Source organism: Lissotriton helveticus, chromosome 1_1 (genome assembly GCF_964261635.1).
Source record: "Lissotriton helveticus chromosome 1_1, aLisHel1.1, whole genome shotgun sequence".
Taxonomy (NCBI): domain Eukaryota; kingdom Metazoa; phylum Chordata; class Amphibia; order Caudata; family Salamandridae; genus Lissotriton; species Lissotriton helveticus.
In genome coordinates this window covers 105,385,460-105,402,263 of record NC_136057.1, presented here as the reverse complement: position 1 = coordinate 105,402,263, position 16,804 = coordinate 105,385,460, and the positions used below count along the sequence as shown (strand labels likewise).

Sequence of the window (16,804 nt, the reverse complement as noted above, 5' to 3'; positions counted from 1 at the left end):
GATATTAAAATAAACTTTACTAAAAGAAGTATTTTATTATTCTGAGTTCAGGCATACTAAACACGAATTTCTACCATGTTCCCTGAGCCTGCTGGGATTATAGAGGGTAATAATTCCAGCAGCTCATCTGGCCTAGAAGGGAACAGGTAGCCTTACAATAGTGAAAAACGAATTTGGTAGTAATTCACTATTAGAACATGCCACACACATCAGGGCATGTTCTACCTTACACTACAATGCACCCTGCCCTCAGGCCTACTATAGGGGTGACTAATATGAAGTTAAGGGAAGGTTCAGGGGCTGGCAAGTGTGTGCACTTGCCCAGCCAGGGTGACAGTACCAGACTGCACGCAGGTTCTGCAATGGCAGACCCTAGACACATTTTAAGGCTGCTTCTGTGGGTGGCGCAACCAGCGCTGCAGGCCCACTAGCAGTATTGGCATTCACAAGCCCTGGCACTCCTGGTGCACTTTACTAGGGACTGACAGTAAATCCAATGAACCAATCATGGACATCAATCATATGTACACTTTACAGTAGGGAGCACTTGCACTGCGGCACGGGTTGGCCGTGGCGCAGTGCCCTGAGTAGCAGACACCATCAAAACATTTGAGGCACAACAGCAAAAAGTGGAAGGGAAACTCACGCCAAGGTGCCAGGTCTAACACGTGTCCCCTCCAGCTGAAATGTGGGGAGAACTACCCTTCCCCAGGGAGTTCCTCATCACTAAGGCGGAAAAATCTGGACAGACCATCAGCGTTGGCGTGATCTGTGCCAGGGCGGTGTTCCACCGTGAAGTCCATACCCTGTAGGGAGATGGACCACCTCAACAGTTTTGGGTTCTCACCCCTCATTTGCATCAACCATCTGAGGGGCCTGTGGTCCGTCTGAACCCGGAAGTGAGACCCAAACAAGTAGGGTCTTAGCTTCTTCAGCGCCCAGACCACAGCAAATGCTTCTCGCTCTATTGCACTCCACCTACTTTCCCGTGGAAGTAACCTCCTACTGATGAAGGCTACGGGTTGGTCCCAGCCCTCCTCAGTCATCTGTGAGAGAACAGCCCCTACACCATGCTCTGAAGCGTCTGTTTGCACTATGAATTCCTTGGAGAAATCAGGAGCCAGGAGCACGGGCGCCGTGCACATGGCAGTCTTCAGGGTGTCAAAAGCCTTCTGACAGGTGTCAGTCCAAATCACATTCCTGGGCTGCTTCTTAGAAGTCAGTTCTGTCAAGGGGGTCACAATAGTGCCATAGCCCTTGACAAACCTCCTGTAATACCCAGTGAGCCCCAGGAAGGCTCTCACTGCAGTCTGGGTCTTGGGGGGTTCCCAAGCCAGGATGGTCTCAATTTTGGGTTGCAAGGGTGCCACCTTGCCACTCCCCACTTGGTGTCCCAAGTACACCACTGAGCCCTGCCCAATCTGGCACTTGCTTGCCTTGATTGTGAGGCCTGCCTTGCGCAGCGCCATCAACACTTCCCAGAGGTGCCGCAGGTGTTCTGGCCAGGTGCCACTGAACACTGCGATGTCATCCAGGTAGGCGGCACTGAACTCATCCAGCCCGACCAACACCTGGTTGACCAACCTCTGAAAGGTGGCAGGGGCATTCTTCATCCCAAATGGCATAACCCGGAACTGGAAATGCCCATCTGGTGTGGAGAATGCTGACCTCTCCTTTGCCCCATCGGTCAAGGCGATCTGCCAGTACCCAGACGTTAAATCAAACGTGCTGAGGAACCGGGCAGCCCCTAGCCGATCAATGAGCTCATCAGCTCTGGGGATAGGGTGCGCGTCAGTCTTGGTGACTGAATTGAGTCCTCTGTAGTCCACACAGAACCGGAGTTCAGGTGTGGCTCCCGGCGCAGCAGCCTTTGGGACCAAGACCACGGGGCTGGACCAAGGACTGCTGGAAGACTCAACCACCCTAAGAGCAAGCATCTTGGAGACCTCCTCCTTGATGCAGGCCCGGACCCTGTCAGTTACCCTGTAAGCCTTATGCTTCACAGGTAAGCTGTCTCCTGTGTCCACATCATGGACGCACCAATCTGTGACACTAGGAACCAGGGAGAACAGGTCTGGAAACTGCCCCAGCAACTGGCGGCAGTCTTCCTGTTGCTCAGGGGTCAGGGTGGGTGAGAGGTTAACTCCATCCACTGACCCATCCTTCTCACAGGCCACTAAGAGGTCAGGAAGAGGCTCAGACTCCTCTTCCATTCCATCATCAGTGGCCAACAGCATGCCCACTTCGGACCTTTTCAAGTGGGGCTTGAGGCGGTTGACATGTAAGACCCTTAACGGATTCCTGGGCGTCTTCATGTCCACCAAGTATGTCACTGAGCTCTTGCGCTCCACAACCTCAAATGGGCCTGTCCACTTATCCTGAAGTGCACAGGGTTCCACTGGGGCCAAGACATACACCTCCTGTCCAGGCTGAAGCTCTACCAGAGTGGCATTCTGGTCGTACCACCGCTTCATCTCCTCCTGGCTTGCTTCCAGATTTGCCTCAGCAAGTTGTCTGAAGCGCCTGGTTTGGTTTCTGAAGGCCAGCATGTAGCTATATACATTCTGGGGAGGTTTCCTGGGAGATTGCTCCCAGCCTTCCTTTACCAAACTCAGTGGTCCTCTCACGGGGTGGCCATACAGAAGCTCAAAGGGGCTGAACCCTAGAGACTTCTGTGGCACCTCGCGGTATGCAAAGAGCAGGCATGGTAAGAGGACGTCCCACTTACACCTCATTGGACCTTCCAGGCCCATGATCATGCCCTTCAGGGTTCGGTTAAATCTTTCAACCAACCCATTTCCTTGGGGATGGTAAGGGGTGGTGAACTTGTAAGTTACACCACACTCTTGCCAAAGGGACTTCATATACTTGGATATAAAGTTGGTCCCCCTGTCGCTCACCACCTCTAGAGGGAATCCCACTCTGGAGAAAATTCCCATCAGTGCACGCCCCACCACGGGGGCCGTCACTGTCCTCAGAGGGATGGCTTCAGGGTACCGGGTGGCATGATCCACCAAGACCAGGATGAACCTGTTGCCCATGGCTGTCTTGGGGTCCAGAGGCCCAACAATATCAATACCCACTCGTTGGAATGGCGTACTGACCACAGGGAAGGGTTGGAGGGGAGCCTTGTTCTTCCCTCCGCTCTTCCCACTTGCCTGGCAAGTTGGACAGGTCCTACAATGAGCATCTGAGCTCTTGTGCATTTGGGGCCAGTAGAAGTGGGTGACAAGCCTGTCATAGGTCTTGTCCATCCCCAAATGTCCTGCTAAAGGCACATCATGAGCCAGTCCCAGTAGGAAGGCTCTGAACTTCTGGGGTACCACCAGCACACGGGCTGACCCAGGTTCAGCAGCCTTAGGCTCTGAGTACAGGAGGTCATTCTCCCAGTACACATAATGTGTTTTGGCCTGAACACCATTGGCCTGGTCTGCAGCCTGCTGCCGCATACCCACGAGAGAAGGGCATTCTTTCTGCTCCCTGCAGAATTCCTCCCTGGAGGGGCCTCCTTCTTGCTGCCAATGGGTCAGCTCAGGCAGGTCCCCCAGTTCGGCAATCTGTTCCCCAGTAGGCTCCAGGGCATCCCCCTCAAGGTCTGCTTCCTCCTGGACCGTGGGAACTTCAGGGGCCGGTTTCCCGCGCACCCTGCGCCTTCTCCCTAAGGCCGGTTCCTGGGCCTCTCCGTCAGGCCCCAGGACCTCTTGATCACCCCTACTGGCTGCCATTGACCGGGTGGTCACGCACGCCCAGTCAGGTAGACCCACCATCTTCAGGTGAGTCGTTTTCTCCACCTTTTCCCAAGGGGAGTCCTCCAAGTCATTCCCTAGCAAACAGTCAACAGGCATGGCTTTCCTCACACAGACCTGCAGAGTACCAGAGACCCCCCCCCCACTCGAAGGGAACTTGAGCCATCGGACACTGACTCTCTGAATTGTCAGCGTTGACAACCCTACAGTAGGCATGGGGTACAACCTGCTCTTGAGACACCAGGTGATGCCTCACTGCAGTCACACTGGCTCCTGTGTCTCTAAGAGCCTCAGCTTTCTTACCATTGATGGTAACCACCTGCCCATATTTTTTAGTGTTAGAGGGCAGGTAGCTTGCAGGGACCATCTCACTGTCTCCTAGTGAGACTAGGGTCATCTGAACAGGATCTCCACCCCCCGGGACCATCACTTCTTCTCCTAAGTGAACACTGGTCACTTGTCGGGGCGGAGCACCAGTGGGTGCTGGTTTTCCAAACAGGCGACACTTGGGGTCACTGGCTATGTGCCCCGGGTCACCACATTTGTAACAATTGAAGGGCCCCTTTGGAACAGGTCGACCTGTCGGGGCCCCATTCTGCTTAGGGGGTGGGGGAGGCTGAGAACCTTTCTGCTGGTCCCCTTGGGGATTACTTTGGGGGCCTTTTTGGAACCCTTTCTGTTTTCCCTTGTCCCCCCCACTCTTCTGCTGGGGACCCTGCCCACCCTTGGCGGAGTCTCCCACTGGACCCTTGTGGACCCTGGTGCTGAGCCAGCGGTCCGCCTCCTCAGCAAGTTTCCTCGGGTTGGACAACTTGCTATCAATCAGGTGCTGGCGTAACTCAGGAAAACATTGATCAGACAAGTGCTCCCATGCAATTAAATCAAAGAGACCTTGAAAATCATTCACTTTGTTACCCTTCACCCAACCATCCAGTGCTCTGCAAAAAAAAGTCACAAACCCCACATACGTATTCCCAGGCCGCTTATTACACCCCCTAAACTTCTGCCTATACATTTCAGGGGTAAGCCCATACCTGGTCATTAAAGCTTCTTTCATATGGGGATAGGATCTCTGGTCTTCAGTGGGCAAATCTAGCAGGGTGTTCCTTCCTTCGCTAAGGAACCTTCCCCATAACCCCGCTCCCCAATCCTTCTCAGGGACCCGGTGGGAAAGCATGGCTACCTCATATGCCCTAAACCACTGTCCTATGTCATCCCCCTTAAAGAACTCTTTAACTACATCTTTGGGGATGTGCACTCTTGACTCTACCTGCACCGGCGTTGTGCTGCCACCAGAGGGAGGACGATCCAAGGCTTTCTCTTTTAGACTCATCTCCCTCATTTTCATATCAAACTCAAACTGGAGTTTTCTTTCTTCCAGAGCCATTTTTTTGCTTTCAAGCTCCATTTGGCCCTTCAAATTCAATTCTGCCATCTTGATCTCATGATCCCTGGTTGCCTGTCTGTCTGCCAGCTCCTCTGGCGACAGGCCTCTGCCAAAGCTAAGAACGCTGTCTGGTTTTTCCAGACCCACAGGATCCACAGGTGCATTCTGATCCTCAGGTGCCTTCCTAGATTCAATCCAGGCTCTCATGGCCTTGTAGAACTCAGGTTTGTTTCTGCATCCTGCGTGTGGAACCTTGAGTTTCCTGCAAAAATAACTCAACTGCTTCTTTGTGTAGTCATCCAGCTTTGATGCATCCCATTCTAGCCCCTGCGCACTAGAGGCTATGGACTCTCCTCCATCAATGCTGTTTGTGCCAGGCATGTTTGCAACACTAGGGATCTTCTTCTTTAGCAAAATCAAAAAATCAAAAAGTCTGTGGCTAAGTTACTGGACTGTAATCACTATGCAATGGTCAGTAGCTAAGGTAAAACACTGCAAATGTAAATTCGCGAATCCTCACCGCTGCGTCCAATGTAGGAAGGGGGAGTCTCTGGTTGGCGCAGTGCAACACTGGCGACAAGCAGGGCCTCTCTCTTCCTCGTCAGGGCTGAGGGTTACCTTCAAGACAACCTCTGCTTACCCTCTAGGTAGTGTGGCTTAAGCAGTCTTAGGCTAATCTCTGGGGCATGTAGGGTTAAACATTTGCAATATTATACCATCACAACCAACCCACCACACAATGACACCAAACTGTATTTGTGAAAATATATCTCTTTATATAAATCTCAAGCAGGCTTGTAAATACAGTCTTGGTTACTTTGAAAGCAGGTTCCAGTTACTCTTTATCAATGTCACAGTTCTTTCTCAGCTTGTCTTTCTTATTCCTCACACACGATCTTGGGTGAGGCTTTCCTGTTCAAGTTCAGTAAAAACAAAGGTGGAGTTGCCTGCTGGGGGCCTCGGTGCACCTCCGATGGCTGACTGGGCCCGACCGGCCCGGGCTCACGCGTCTAGCGGGAGCGGCGGCAGGTTGGTTCGAGTCCGCCTCTCTGAGCGAGACGCACGGTTGTGCGCGACTGGCGGGGGAGAGGGCGGGGGCCCTGGGAGCGCTCTTCACGCGGTTCCGAGGACTTGGCTGATCAGAGGGCGGTGCAAGCGGGCAGGCCAGATGCTCGCACCGCGGGGGCAACAACAGTACCTTTGTCTTCCTTGAGCAGGATCGAGGCAATCCGAGCGCAGGTCAGCGCGGTGATCCGCGTCGCGGTGTCTTCCTCCCGGGGTTGGAGCGAGCGGCGGCTCGGCTCGAGCTCGGAGGTTGGCGTTGCGGCGCGGGCCGGGCCACAGGGACGGAGAGCCTCGGCGTTTCCACAGAGGGGCACCCGCAGGGGGGCGGCAATCCACAGAGCACACCACCAACAATCCAGGCGGCGTTCTTGTACCCCACGCAGCAGCTGTTTCTCGGACAGCGGCGGCGCGTTCAGGGGCACAAGTCACGGAGGGGTGCAAGCAGGCACCGGGCACAACCTTTCTTTACGTTGCGAGCTGCGGCTCGGGGTCAGTCACGGTGCTCAGATCAGCGGGGCTAATCTTTGCGATGCTTCTGGACCGGACAGGCAGCAGTCACGGTGTTCAGAACGGGGGCACACCCAGAGCGTTGCTGAAGAGCGCGATGGTCACAGCGCGCTCCGCTTTTCCTGGATAGGCGTGCAGAGGGAAAGCAGCGGTCCACAGCGGTTCCTCTGTCAGGGGGGTAGCGCTCACTGTTCCTGGAGCGCTGGTCAGGGGGCAAGTTCACAGGCAAGCCCTTGGAGATCTTTCAGCAGAGTTTGGCACAAAGTTTCAATAAGCAAAAGTCTTTGGTAGTCTTTTCTTTCCTCTCCTTTGGCAGCAAGGCACCAGACACAGGCCAGAGACAGCACTCCTCCTTGTCCTTCCAGGTCCTTCTCTTCGGGCAGAGTTTCTTCTGTAGCACAAACAGGATCTAATTTACAAGGAGCAGGGCTCCTTCTTTTATACCCAGTTTCTTTTGTTCTAGCAAGCCAGGGGGGCCTCTGCATAACTGCTCCAGTCTCTGAGTACTTGTTGTGGGTACTTGTGACTTCTGCATTCAGTGTGAGGGCAGGCACATCAGCCGCTCCCCAGGGGGGCGGAGCCGGCATTGAGAGGGCAGGAGTGGCCTGAGCACTTTGTTTACAAGCTTCGGTCCTTCCTGGGCCAGGTGCAGGCTGAGTCATCAGTCGCTCCCCAGGAGGGCGGAGCCAGCATTGTGGTGGCAGGGGCACAGCCTGATGCATCATTCAGGGGAAACTCCCACCACCCATTAAGGGGTCCTCCTGCTAATCACTACCTGTCAACTCCCAGCCCTGTCACTCACACACACCAGACAGTCAGATCCACATCCAAGCAGAGGCGGGCTGAAATGGTTAGGCAAGCAAATGCTAACTTTCTAAAAGTAGCATTTGCAAACACAGGATATTAAAATAAACTTTACTAAAAGAAGTATTTTATTATTCTGAGTTCAGGCATACTAAACACGAATTTCTACCATGTTCCCTGAGCCTGCTGGGATTATAGAGGGTAATAATTCCAGCAGCTCATCTGGCCTAGAAGGGAACAGGTAGCCTTACAATAGTGAAAAACGAATTTGGTAGTAATTCACTATTAGAACATGCCACACACATCAGGGCATGTTCTACCTTACACTACAATGCACCCTGCCCTCAGGCCTACTATAGGGGTGACTAATATGAAGTTAAGGGAAGGTTCAGGGGCTGGCAAGTGTGTGCACTTGCCCAGCCAGGGTGACAGTACCAGACTGCACGCAGGTTCTGCAATGGCAGACCCTAGACACATTTTAAGGCTGCTTCTGTGGGTGGCGCAACCAGCGCTGCAGGCCCACTAGCAGTATTGGCATTCACAAGCCCTGGCACTCCTGGTGCACTTTACTAGGGACTGACAGTAAATCCAATGAACCAATCATGGACATCAATCATATGTACACTTTACAGTAGGGAGCACTTGCACTGCGGCACGGGTTGGCCGTGGCGCAGTGCCCTGAGTAGCAGACACCATCAAAACATTTGAGGCACAACAGCAAAAAGTGGAAGGGAAACTCACGCCAAGGTGCCAGGTCTAACAGCTGCGGTGCGGGAACTGTCTGTTGTGCATTCTGTGACTGAGGAATCTGTGAAACTTGTTCTTGTCTAGGCGGACGTGGTCTTTCTTTAGTCTTACCAGTAGCTATGTTATGTTTCAGAACTGCACACTCGTTTATAAAATGACCTGGCTGTTTACAATAATTGCAGTTCCCTTTAACGGGAGCTGCAGGATGACTGGCTTGATTCGGACCCCTCTTCTGACTGTCTTGAGGAACAGATTGTGCAACTAGCACTTTCATTTTCGTGTCTTTCATACGTTTTCTCTCGTGTTCTTGCTCTTCTCTGATTCTATTCTGGTGATACTGGAGCATCTGGAGCATCTGGGACGGGGTATTTGCTTGCCAGGTACTTTCGACTTTCAAAACTCGATTTTTAATTTGTGGACTTGAATTCTCGACTAATTTAGTAACGAAAAGGTGAGGGTATGACTCACTACTTGTCTTGAGACCACTGTTAATACTAAAACATTTCTCAAATCTAGAATAAAAATCACTAATATCTTCATCTTGTTTCTGTTTACAGGCTGAGATTGCATCCCAGTCTTCCTTTCTAGTTGTCAATAATCTGGGTAAAACTTGAATCAATAATTCTGGTAATTCTTTACATTTATCTCCAAGACCGGTACCTGGTACTCGTGCCTTGTCTTCAGCTTCTAGAGCTGCCCAATCGATCTTTTTCTCTCCCACCTCCCATTCTTTTTCCTTTAGCTTTTCATATACCCCTGCGGGTAACAGGACCTTTAACATTTTAATGATATCTGGGTAAGTGTATTCTCCCATACGGAGCATGTCTTTTAATTCTCTATGGAACCCTGCTGGATCTTTGTCATGACAGGGAATTAATTTCTTCATTTCAAGAAGTTCCATCTTTGATATTGGAGTGTATACAAACACTCGTTGCATTACGCCACCCGCCCCTTGGACTGGGTGGACTTCTCGTAACGGATTCTGTCTGTCTATGTAAAATGATTTACTTTCTGGGGGTGAGACATGAACAAAATGCGGGTTCAGAAACGTTCTATATTTGTGGCGCTGTTCTAGAATGACACTAATTAAATCGGTACCTAGACCTCTCCATCTATACTGGAGTAACTCGTTCAGGATATCATGCAACGGACCTGGGTCAGAATGTTGACCCTCATACAAAGTAATAAGGTGTTGGATCATATACATACCCACCAGTCGTTGCTCGGCTGGGGACAATTTCAGAAACATTTGTGCCACTATTTCGTCTGGAAAAGTGGTAGAATCAGTAATCCATCGGACTGCTGATCGGGCTAGTTCTTGTTCATGCATAGTACTTAATTCACTGTAACCGACTCGTGATTTCAGAATGTGATCGGTAGCTTGAAATACTTGTTCTAGAGAACCTTGTTCTGGTGCTGGATGATGAAAAATAGACTTGTGTTCTAGGCGTAAATGGCGATCTGGAAATCTAGATTTTCCTACATACGCTATTCTGGCGGAATTCTCGTCCTCCTCTTCAGGATCAGAGATACTTTCTTTCTCGCTTACTTGTGCTGCTTTACGCTGTTCGTGTAACCTTATTATTTCTTTACGAATTTTCTTGTACATACTCTCCATGGCACCGACGGTCTTGTGCTTACCCTCGGCTATATTATCACTCCACCTTGTCAGGATTCTCATTTCGGCGGGATCTTTAGACGGGTAATCTTGTTCTCTTATTAGACAATTGATCAGGAACTTTAATATCATGAGCTGGATCTCGGCTTTCCTTTGAGACATAATCTCGCCAATACTTTCTGGATCATCCCCTGTACGGATGAAACGATATATTCTGTCTAGATCTTCTTTCATATTCGGTAAGGTGACTAGATACTCGGTCACTCTCCTTACACGTACGGAATATAAAACCATATTATACTCGCCTGGGACTGGATCATAGACACATTCGCCAAGGGCTTGTCTGATTTCTGTGACAGACTTATTACTTTTAGGAGTACGCTGTGATGCTTGAGCATGTAATTCGAGTGCTGATAAACGCTTGTGTGGCGGCGGGGTTTGAGGAAGACCTCCTCCCGCGGCCCCTAAACTGGAATCGTCTACTGAGGCTCTACGTCCTGGCAGAGTGGGAAATGGGACTGTAGGCTGGACCGGGGGTACCGTAACAGGTACTCCGGTGTCTGGAGGAGCGGGAAGTGCCTGATTTACAGGGACTGGCGGAGCGCGAGCAGGATTTGCATATTCTGGGACTGTGTCGTCCAAATAGGACGAAATAAAAATATCAGCTGCGGTCTGTTTGTGACGTAGCTTGGTCGGAACTAATGGCGGCGGGAAATTACTGGATGCCTCTGGGGTCGCTTTTGGCAAACCTTCGGCAAGGAGAGGATACATACCCTTAATTAGGGCATGCCTCTGTCTGTCTGACTGTTCGGCTTTGACTTGTTCACCTATCTCGATTAATTCTCTTTCTTGGGCTCGTTCCTGGGATTCTCTACTTAACTCTGACTTTCTGACTTCCTTTTCCGTTCTTCTGTGAGCTTCCTTACGCCATAACTCGATGGCATCTTTCTGTGACTGTCTGGCTTTCTTTTTCCATAATGCTTCTTCTACTCGCATGATACATTCGGCATCCCATGTACCCGATACGGGCCATCTATACTTTTCTTCTAACTGTTTGGTATACTCTACCCATAAATCTAGATACATTATGGCGCTTATGCCATGTTTCTGATACATAAAATGACCTGGACTGTCCCTAGGCGGGACAGGAACTGCTTCCTCTAACAGACCCTTTCTAGTTTTTAACTGACGTAATCTTGAAAAGAGCGGCATTGTAAACTTAAATCGGAACACAATACAATACACGAAGAACAATAACAAGTGGGAAAAACAATTCAGGCATACCACGACATTAGAAATACATTGAACAACATCATAACATAACAGTTCGAACAGAATATTACCTGAAAATACTGAAAACAGAAACAGAACAGATTTTCTCGAGAACGGAACAGACTAGAGTTACTGGATGCACTGCTGTAACAGTACGGAACATACCGGTCCCACAAAGGGACGCATCAAGACCCGTATCCACCTAGGTGAACACTTCGTTTGTGAGTCTGGGCACCACCAACCCACGGACCAGGAGTCAATTTAGATTGGTCCTGTCTAGATACTACCCCAGCAATGGTACTCACCGGGCAGCACGGAACGGAAAGCCTCGAACGGGACTGGACTGCTACGACGACGAACTTCGGACTTCGGACTTCAGTTACGGGTGGGCCTCCGGATACCTCGGACCTTGGACTCTCGGCTTGGGCTCTGGTCGGGACTCGCCGCGTTCCTCCACCGTCTCGTTCGGATGCTGGACCGCCTCCTCCGTCTCCTCCGTGGGCCTGAGGGATACTTGAAGCAGAAATATCTGCACGTGGCCGGTATGGTTCCGTCACGGCTGCAGAGGGTCAGGGGGTCGGCGTGGCTTCACCGACGCGTGGGGAAAGGGCAAGTCCCTATTCGGGCGCCATTATGTGGTATATAAATAAATAATACCGGATCTATTTTTAAATGAATGAATGAATAACAGATAGCTCAATAAAATAAGAGTCAAGATTCGAGGTAGTAGGAGTTTCTGCAGGTTTATTACAGCATAAGGACAGGATCAGGACAACCTGCATAGGAACAGAGGTAACAGGGCCCAACAGGACAACTGGGGCCCAGCAGGGGAAAAGAGGCCCAGCAGCTGCCGGGGCTTGGTCTGGGATGAGCGCGCTAACTTTTAATAATAATACATTGACTTATATACATAGCGCAAACACATAGCATTACATTGCAGTAGGCGTAACAGTGGGTGGAGCAGAAGGCGTGACGCGTAGCAGTCGCGAAAGATAACAGTAAAAAGAGGTGTAACTGGGAGTATACACAGACATGTGATGCAAACGTAACAGAATATGTCATGAATGGGCGGAAACATAGGAGGGGGCTACGAACTCTGTGCTAGGAGCAGAGACTAGAGTCTGGAGGGTCGGAGCGACATGCACCTAAACCTTATCTAGTATCTGATGTTTAGGGAACATGTTGATATAAACTAGAAGTCATGAGGGGAAAGCTAACTTGACTCTAAGACTGGACCATGCATTATTCTACATGTAGTGCGTGATGAAGAATATTAAATGACCATTAATACAGTATTTCTCTAACGTGGAGACGAGAAGGCTAGACAATGACGGAAACTATTGATGCAGTTCAGTAGCTTAGGAATGCAGAAGAGGAGGACTGAACTGATAGCTGGAATCATAACATACTCTTGGCAGACTCAGAGGCAGAGCCAAGCTGCACCGGGCACTGCGAGGCAGGAAGTAAGTGAAGGGTCGAGGATACAGGTGGGGGCTGTATCGCTCCTCAGCGAGGCTTTCAGGAGACAGGAGCTGAATCTGTGGTCCGGGCCCTGTTGAGGCCTGGAAGCGGGGACTTTATAATGGAATAACGTGCACACTGAGAAACGTGGCAACATAACTTTACATAGGCCTGATATTCGTATTATTCACGAGGACTGGAAAATGACATATCAGAGGTGGACACAACTGTAATTGCGTCATTAATCGGACATGGGGAATAACATATGCATATTGGTCATGCACACATAACATATGATGGATGAGGCGTAGGGACACAGAACATGGCAAAATTTACTTTTCCACACAGGGGGAAGTCAGGGAAGGTGGACGTGTCCCTTTGGATCAAGCTCGACCTTTAATTGACTTAACATGAGGGCAAGACGTAAGATGGATGCCGTTCACAAAATGGAGTCTAAGGGATTGGGACAGAAACTACGATTTAGGGGTGTTGGCAACCCTCGATTGTGACGCAAATACATAGGAATGATGTCCTAATCATTATCGGTTCATGGACACCAAAATCGTCATAGTACGTTGATATTTTGTGACACGGGTATTGGACCTCGATATTGGGATAACAACAGGGTCCAGATTTTCAGAACCACAGCATGCCAAGTCATATGTACCCCCAGTGAGGCAGCATCATTAAGATGAGTCATTTTCCCAGCCTAGACCTGGGCTCTGTAATTGCAGCTCTGGTCACCTGTGAAGCGTGATTGCTAGCAGCCATACAAGAATGTAAGGAGATATGATCGGTAACCAATCACACCCTCGTGTTATTTCTTTATAAATGTTCTGAGTCTTTCTCACTGCTAGTTGATTCTATTGTACCAACCGAATATAGGATTCATTTACCACCTTGCTCACGCCATTACATGAGGGCACAGCCGCAACGCTATCACGCCGTCTTACAAAACACACACTAAACTACTACTCTACTACTTACACGTCACAAAAACCTTTAGCTCACAGCTAGGGCTCTCAGCACAGCCCCCTATTCACAGATGCCAAAGTCCATACTCGCCTGTCGACCAGTGGTTCTTGTGAATCACTTGATTTCCCTGCATGCTCCAGCTGCAGAACTAAGTCACCACACTTTGTGTAGGAGGACTAGCCACCATTTGTGTCTCAAAGGGAAATGAGTCTTTTTCTTAGAACATAATTTTTTTTCCCTGAATTGTAACTGTCCGCCTCTCCATATTATATCAATGCAGCTTATTCAAGAAATATTTTCTTCATGTAATTTTCAATGTTTTTCTATTTTGCAGCACAACAATCACATCTAGAAAATATGAATCGGAAAGAAAGCCACGAAGGTGCCAGATCAAAGATGAATTTTACTCAAAATATCGACTTAAGAAAACGGTGCAGAATGCACATGAGGGAGAGACGCTTTGCTTGTAATGTGTGTGACGAAGAATTTATCAATGAGACACTTCTTGTGAGGCACAAAAAAGGGCACGCCAGCCTCGGGCCATATCCCTGCGAAACGTGTAAAAAGTGTTTCACTCAAAAGGCAACTTTTTTACAGCATCAAAGAACACACACTGGAGAGCGGCCTTATCACTTCACAGTGTGTTCCAAGCGCTTTGCTTATAAGAAAGGCCTTGTACGGCATCAAAGCGTACACACAGGAGAGAGGCCTCATCAAAGCGTACACACAGGAGAGAGGCCTCATCAAAGTGTACACACAGGAGAGAGGCCCCATCAAAGCGTACACACAGGAGAGATGCCCCATCAAAGTGTACACACAGGAGAGAGGCCCCATCAAAGCGTTCACACAGGAGAGAGACCTCATCAAAGCGTACACACAGGAGAGATGCCCCATCAAAGCGTACACACAGGAGAGAGGCCTCATCAAAGCGTACACACTAGAGAGAGGCCTCATCTAAGTGTACACACAGGAGAGAGGCCTCATCAAAGTGTACACACAGGAGAGAGACCTCATCACTGTACTGTATGTGCAAAGAGCTTCACTCGAAAGAAAATTCTTGTTCAGCATCAACGCATACACACAGGAGAAAAGCCTTATCACTGCACCATGTGTGAGAAGAGCTTCCGTCAAAAGGCGCATCTACTAAAGCACGAACTAATACATACCGGAGAGAGACATTATCACTGCACTGTGTGTTCAAAGTTCTTTTCTCGTAAGGAGACCCTTGTACAGCATCAAAGCGTACCCACAGGAGAGAAGCTTTATCACTGCGTGTTCAAAGCGCTTTTCTCGTAAGTCTTACCTTGTACTGCATCAAAGAACACACACAGGAGAGAGGCCTCATCTCTGCATTAAGTGTTCCAAGCGCTTCGCTTTTCAGGGATCCCTTGTACGGCATCAAAGCGTACACACGAGAGAAGCCTTTTCACTGCACTGTGTGCGAGAAGAGCTTAAATCAAAAGTCAAGTCTCGTCACACCAAACACACAGAAGAGAAACCTTATCACTGCAAAGTGTCTTCCAAGCGCTTTTCTTAGAAAGAAAGGCCATGTACGGCATCAAAGTGCACACACAGGAAAGAGGCCTTATCGCTGCACTGGGTGTGAGAAGAGCTTTACTGGTAAGGCACATATGCAACGGCACCAAATAATACACACTAAACTGAACCCTATCACTGCACAGTTTATGCCAGGAACTTCACTCAAAACTAACGTTTCTACAACACCACTTAATACAAACAAGATAGATCCATTTTCACTGTAACAATCTTATGTCCTGCTTACCCCAAAGTACGTTTTACTGGAATGTTGTAACTTAGCGAGGGCTTATAGTCATAAATTCCTAATATCCAGTGTTCCCTGTAGGGAGCGTGCATTTAGTGTAATAACCCTGAGTGTGCAAACGCCGTTGCGAAGCGCATACACTTCATACATCACTGAGGCACCATTTGCAGCTTTTGCTTTTAAAAAGCGAGCAGCGTGGAAAAAAAGATCTCTTGCGTGAAGGAGCACAGAGAGCAGATCTTGGGCCTAGCAAAATACCACAGCGGAAGAGGGGAGAACGTTGCAGCGTGCCTCTTAAACTGCAGTGTATCGGATTGCCGAGGGTCACAAGTTGTGCAGGATGTTTCTTCTTCGCATACTGTTTTCTGCACTAGTTTCTTAGAGAGGCTGCCGGGCTTTACAGGCAGCTGAGGCTGTCCAGGCATGATTCGCGCATTGCAGAATAATTTATTTTAAAAGTCCATGCACTAATTAGCATTGTTCGGTATATAAAGGGCACGATGTACGGCATACTGATGTTTAAGTCCCAGCTAAAAGTGTTCAAAAGGCAAGCATAATGGTATGCCTGTGCTACATTTATTTAGAGAAGTCATTTCTGACCCTGCCGCAAGCATGCCAAGTCATATGTGCCCCCAGTGAGGCAGCATCATTAAGATGAGTAATTTTCCCCGCCTAGACCTGGGCTCTGTAATTGCAGCTCTGGTCACCTGTGAAGCGTGATTGTGAGCAGCCGTACAAGAATGTAAGGAGATATGACCGGTAACCAATCACATCCTTGTGTTATTTCTTTATAAATGTTCTGAGTCCTTCTCACTGCTAGTTGATTCTATTGTACCAACCGAATATAGGATTCATTTACCACCTCGCTCACGCCATTACATGAGGGCACAGCCGCAACCCTATCACACCACCTAGAAAGCACACACTAAACTACTACTTACACGTCACAACAACTTTTAGCTCACAGCTAGGGCTCTCAGCACGGACCCCTATTCACAGATGCCAAAGTCCCTACTCTCCTCTCAGAACGGACTTGCGTCCATCTTCAGACCAGGTGTTGCTCGCTCCTTATGGTGTGTGGTTACCGTTGGAGCTGCAGAAAGAAACGTGGGGTCTTTTACCTTCCCATCATACCTTTTACCACATATGTTCAAGAGTTAGTAGTTGAACTTTGTTTATTGCAGATGTATGTAACCTCTTTTCCTAAATAAATCCTGCTGTATCTTGCATTGCAATGCCTTCGAGTCAGCATTCTGTGCATTTACGATCCCCTCCTACAGGGCGCACATTTATTTTTTGGTCACTCTGTAAGCTCTACAGCGCTCAGGCTTCGGTAGTGAAGAGTGCTGCCGCAACCAACTGCAAAGCAGCTAACCCACTGAGCAGCCCCTTATCTATGAGTGCCGCCAGGTATAACTTGATTTACCTCTTGCAAGGAG

The 16,804-nt window shown here is 49.3% G+C and overlaps 1 protein-coding gene across 1 annotated transcript in view; it reads left to right on the top strand.

Annotated features, from left to right (window-relative positions):
- LOC144759165 (uncharacterized) overlaps positions 1-15,119 on the top strand; it is a 113,685-nt gene extending 98,566 nt beyond the window's left edge. Inside the window, 3 exon segments of the mRNA XM_078646471.1 lie at positions 13,917-14,089; positions 14,180-14,272; positions 14,964-15,119. Coding sequence (XP_078502597.1) covers positions 13,917-14,089; positions 14,180-14,272; positions 14,964-15,119 — 422 coding nt within the window.
- Positions 15,120-16,804: the final 1,685 nt, after the last annotated feature.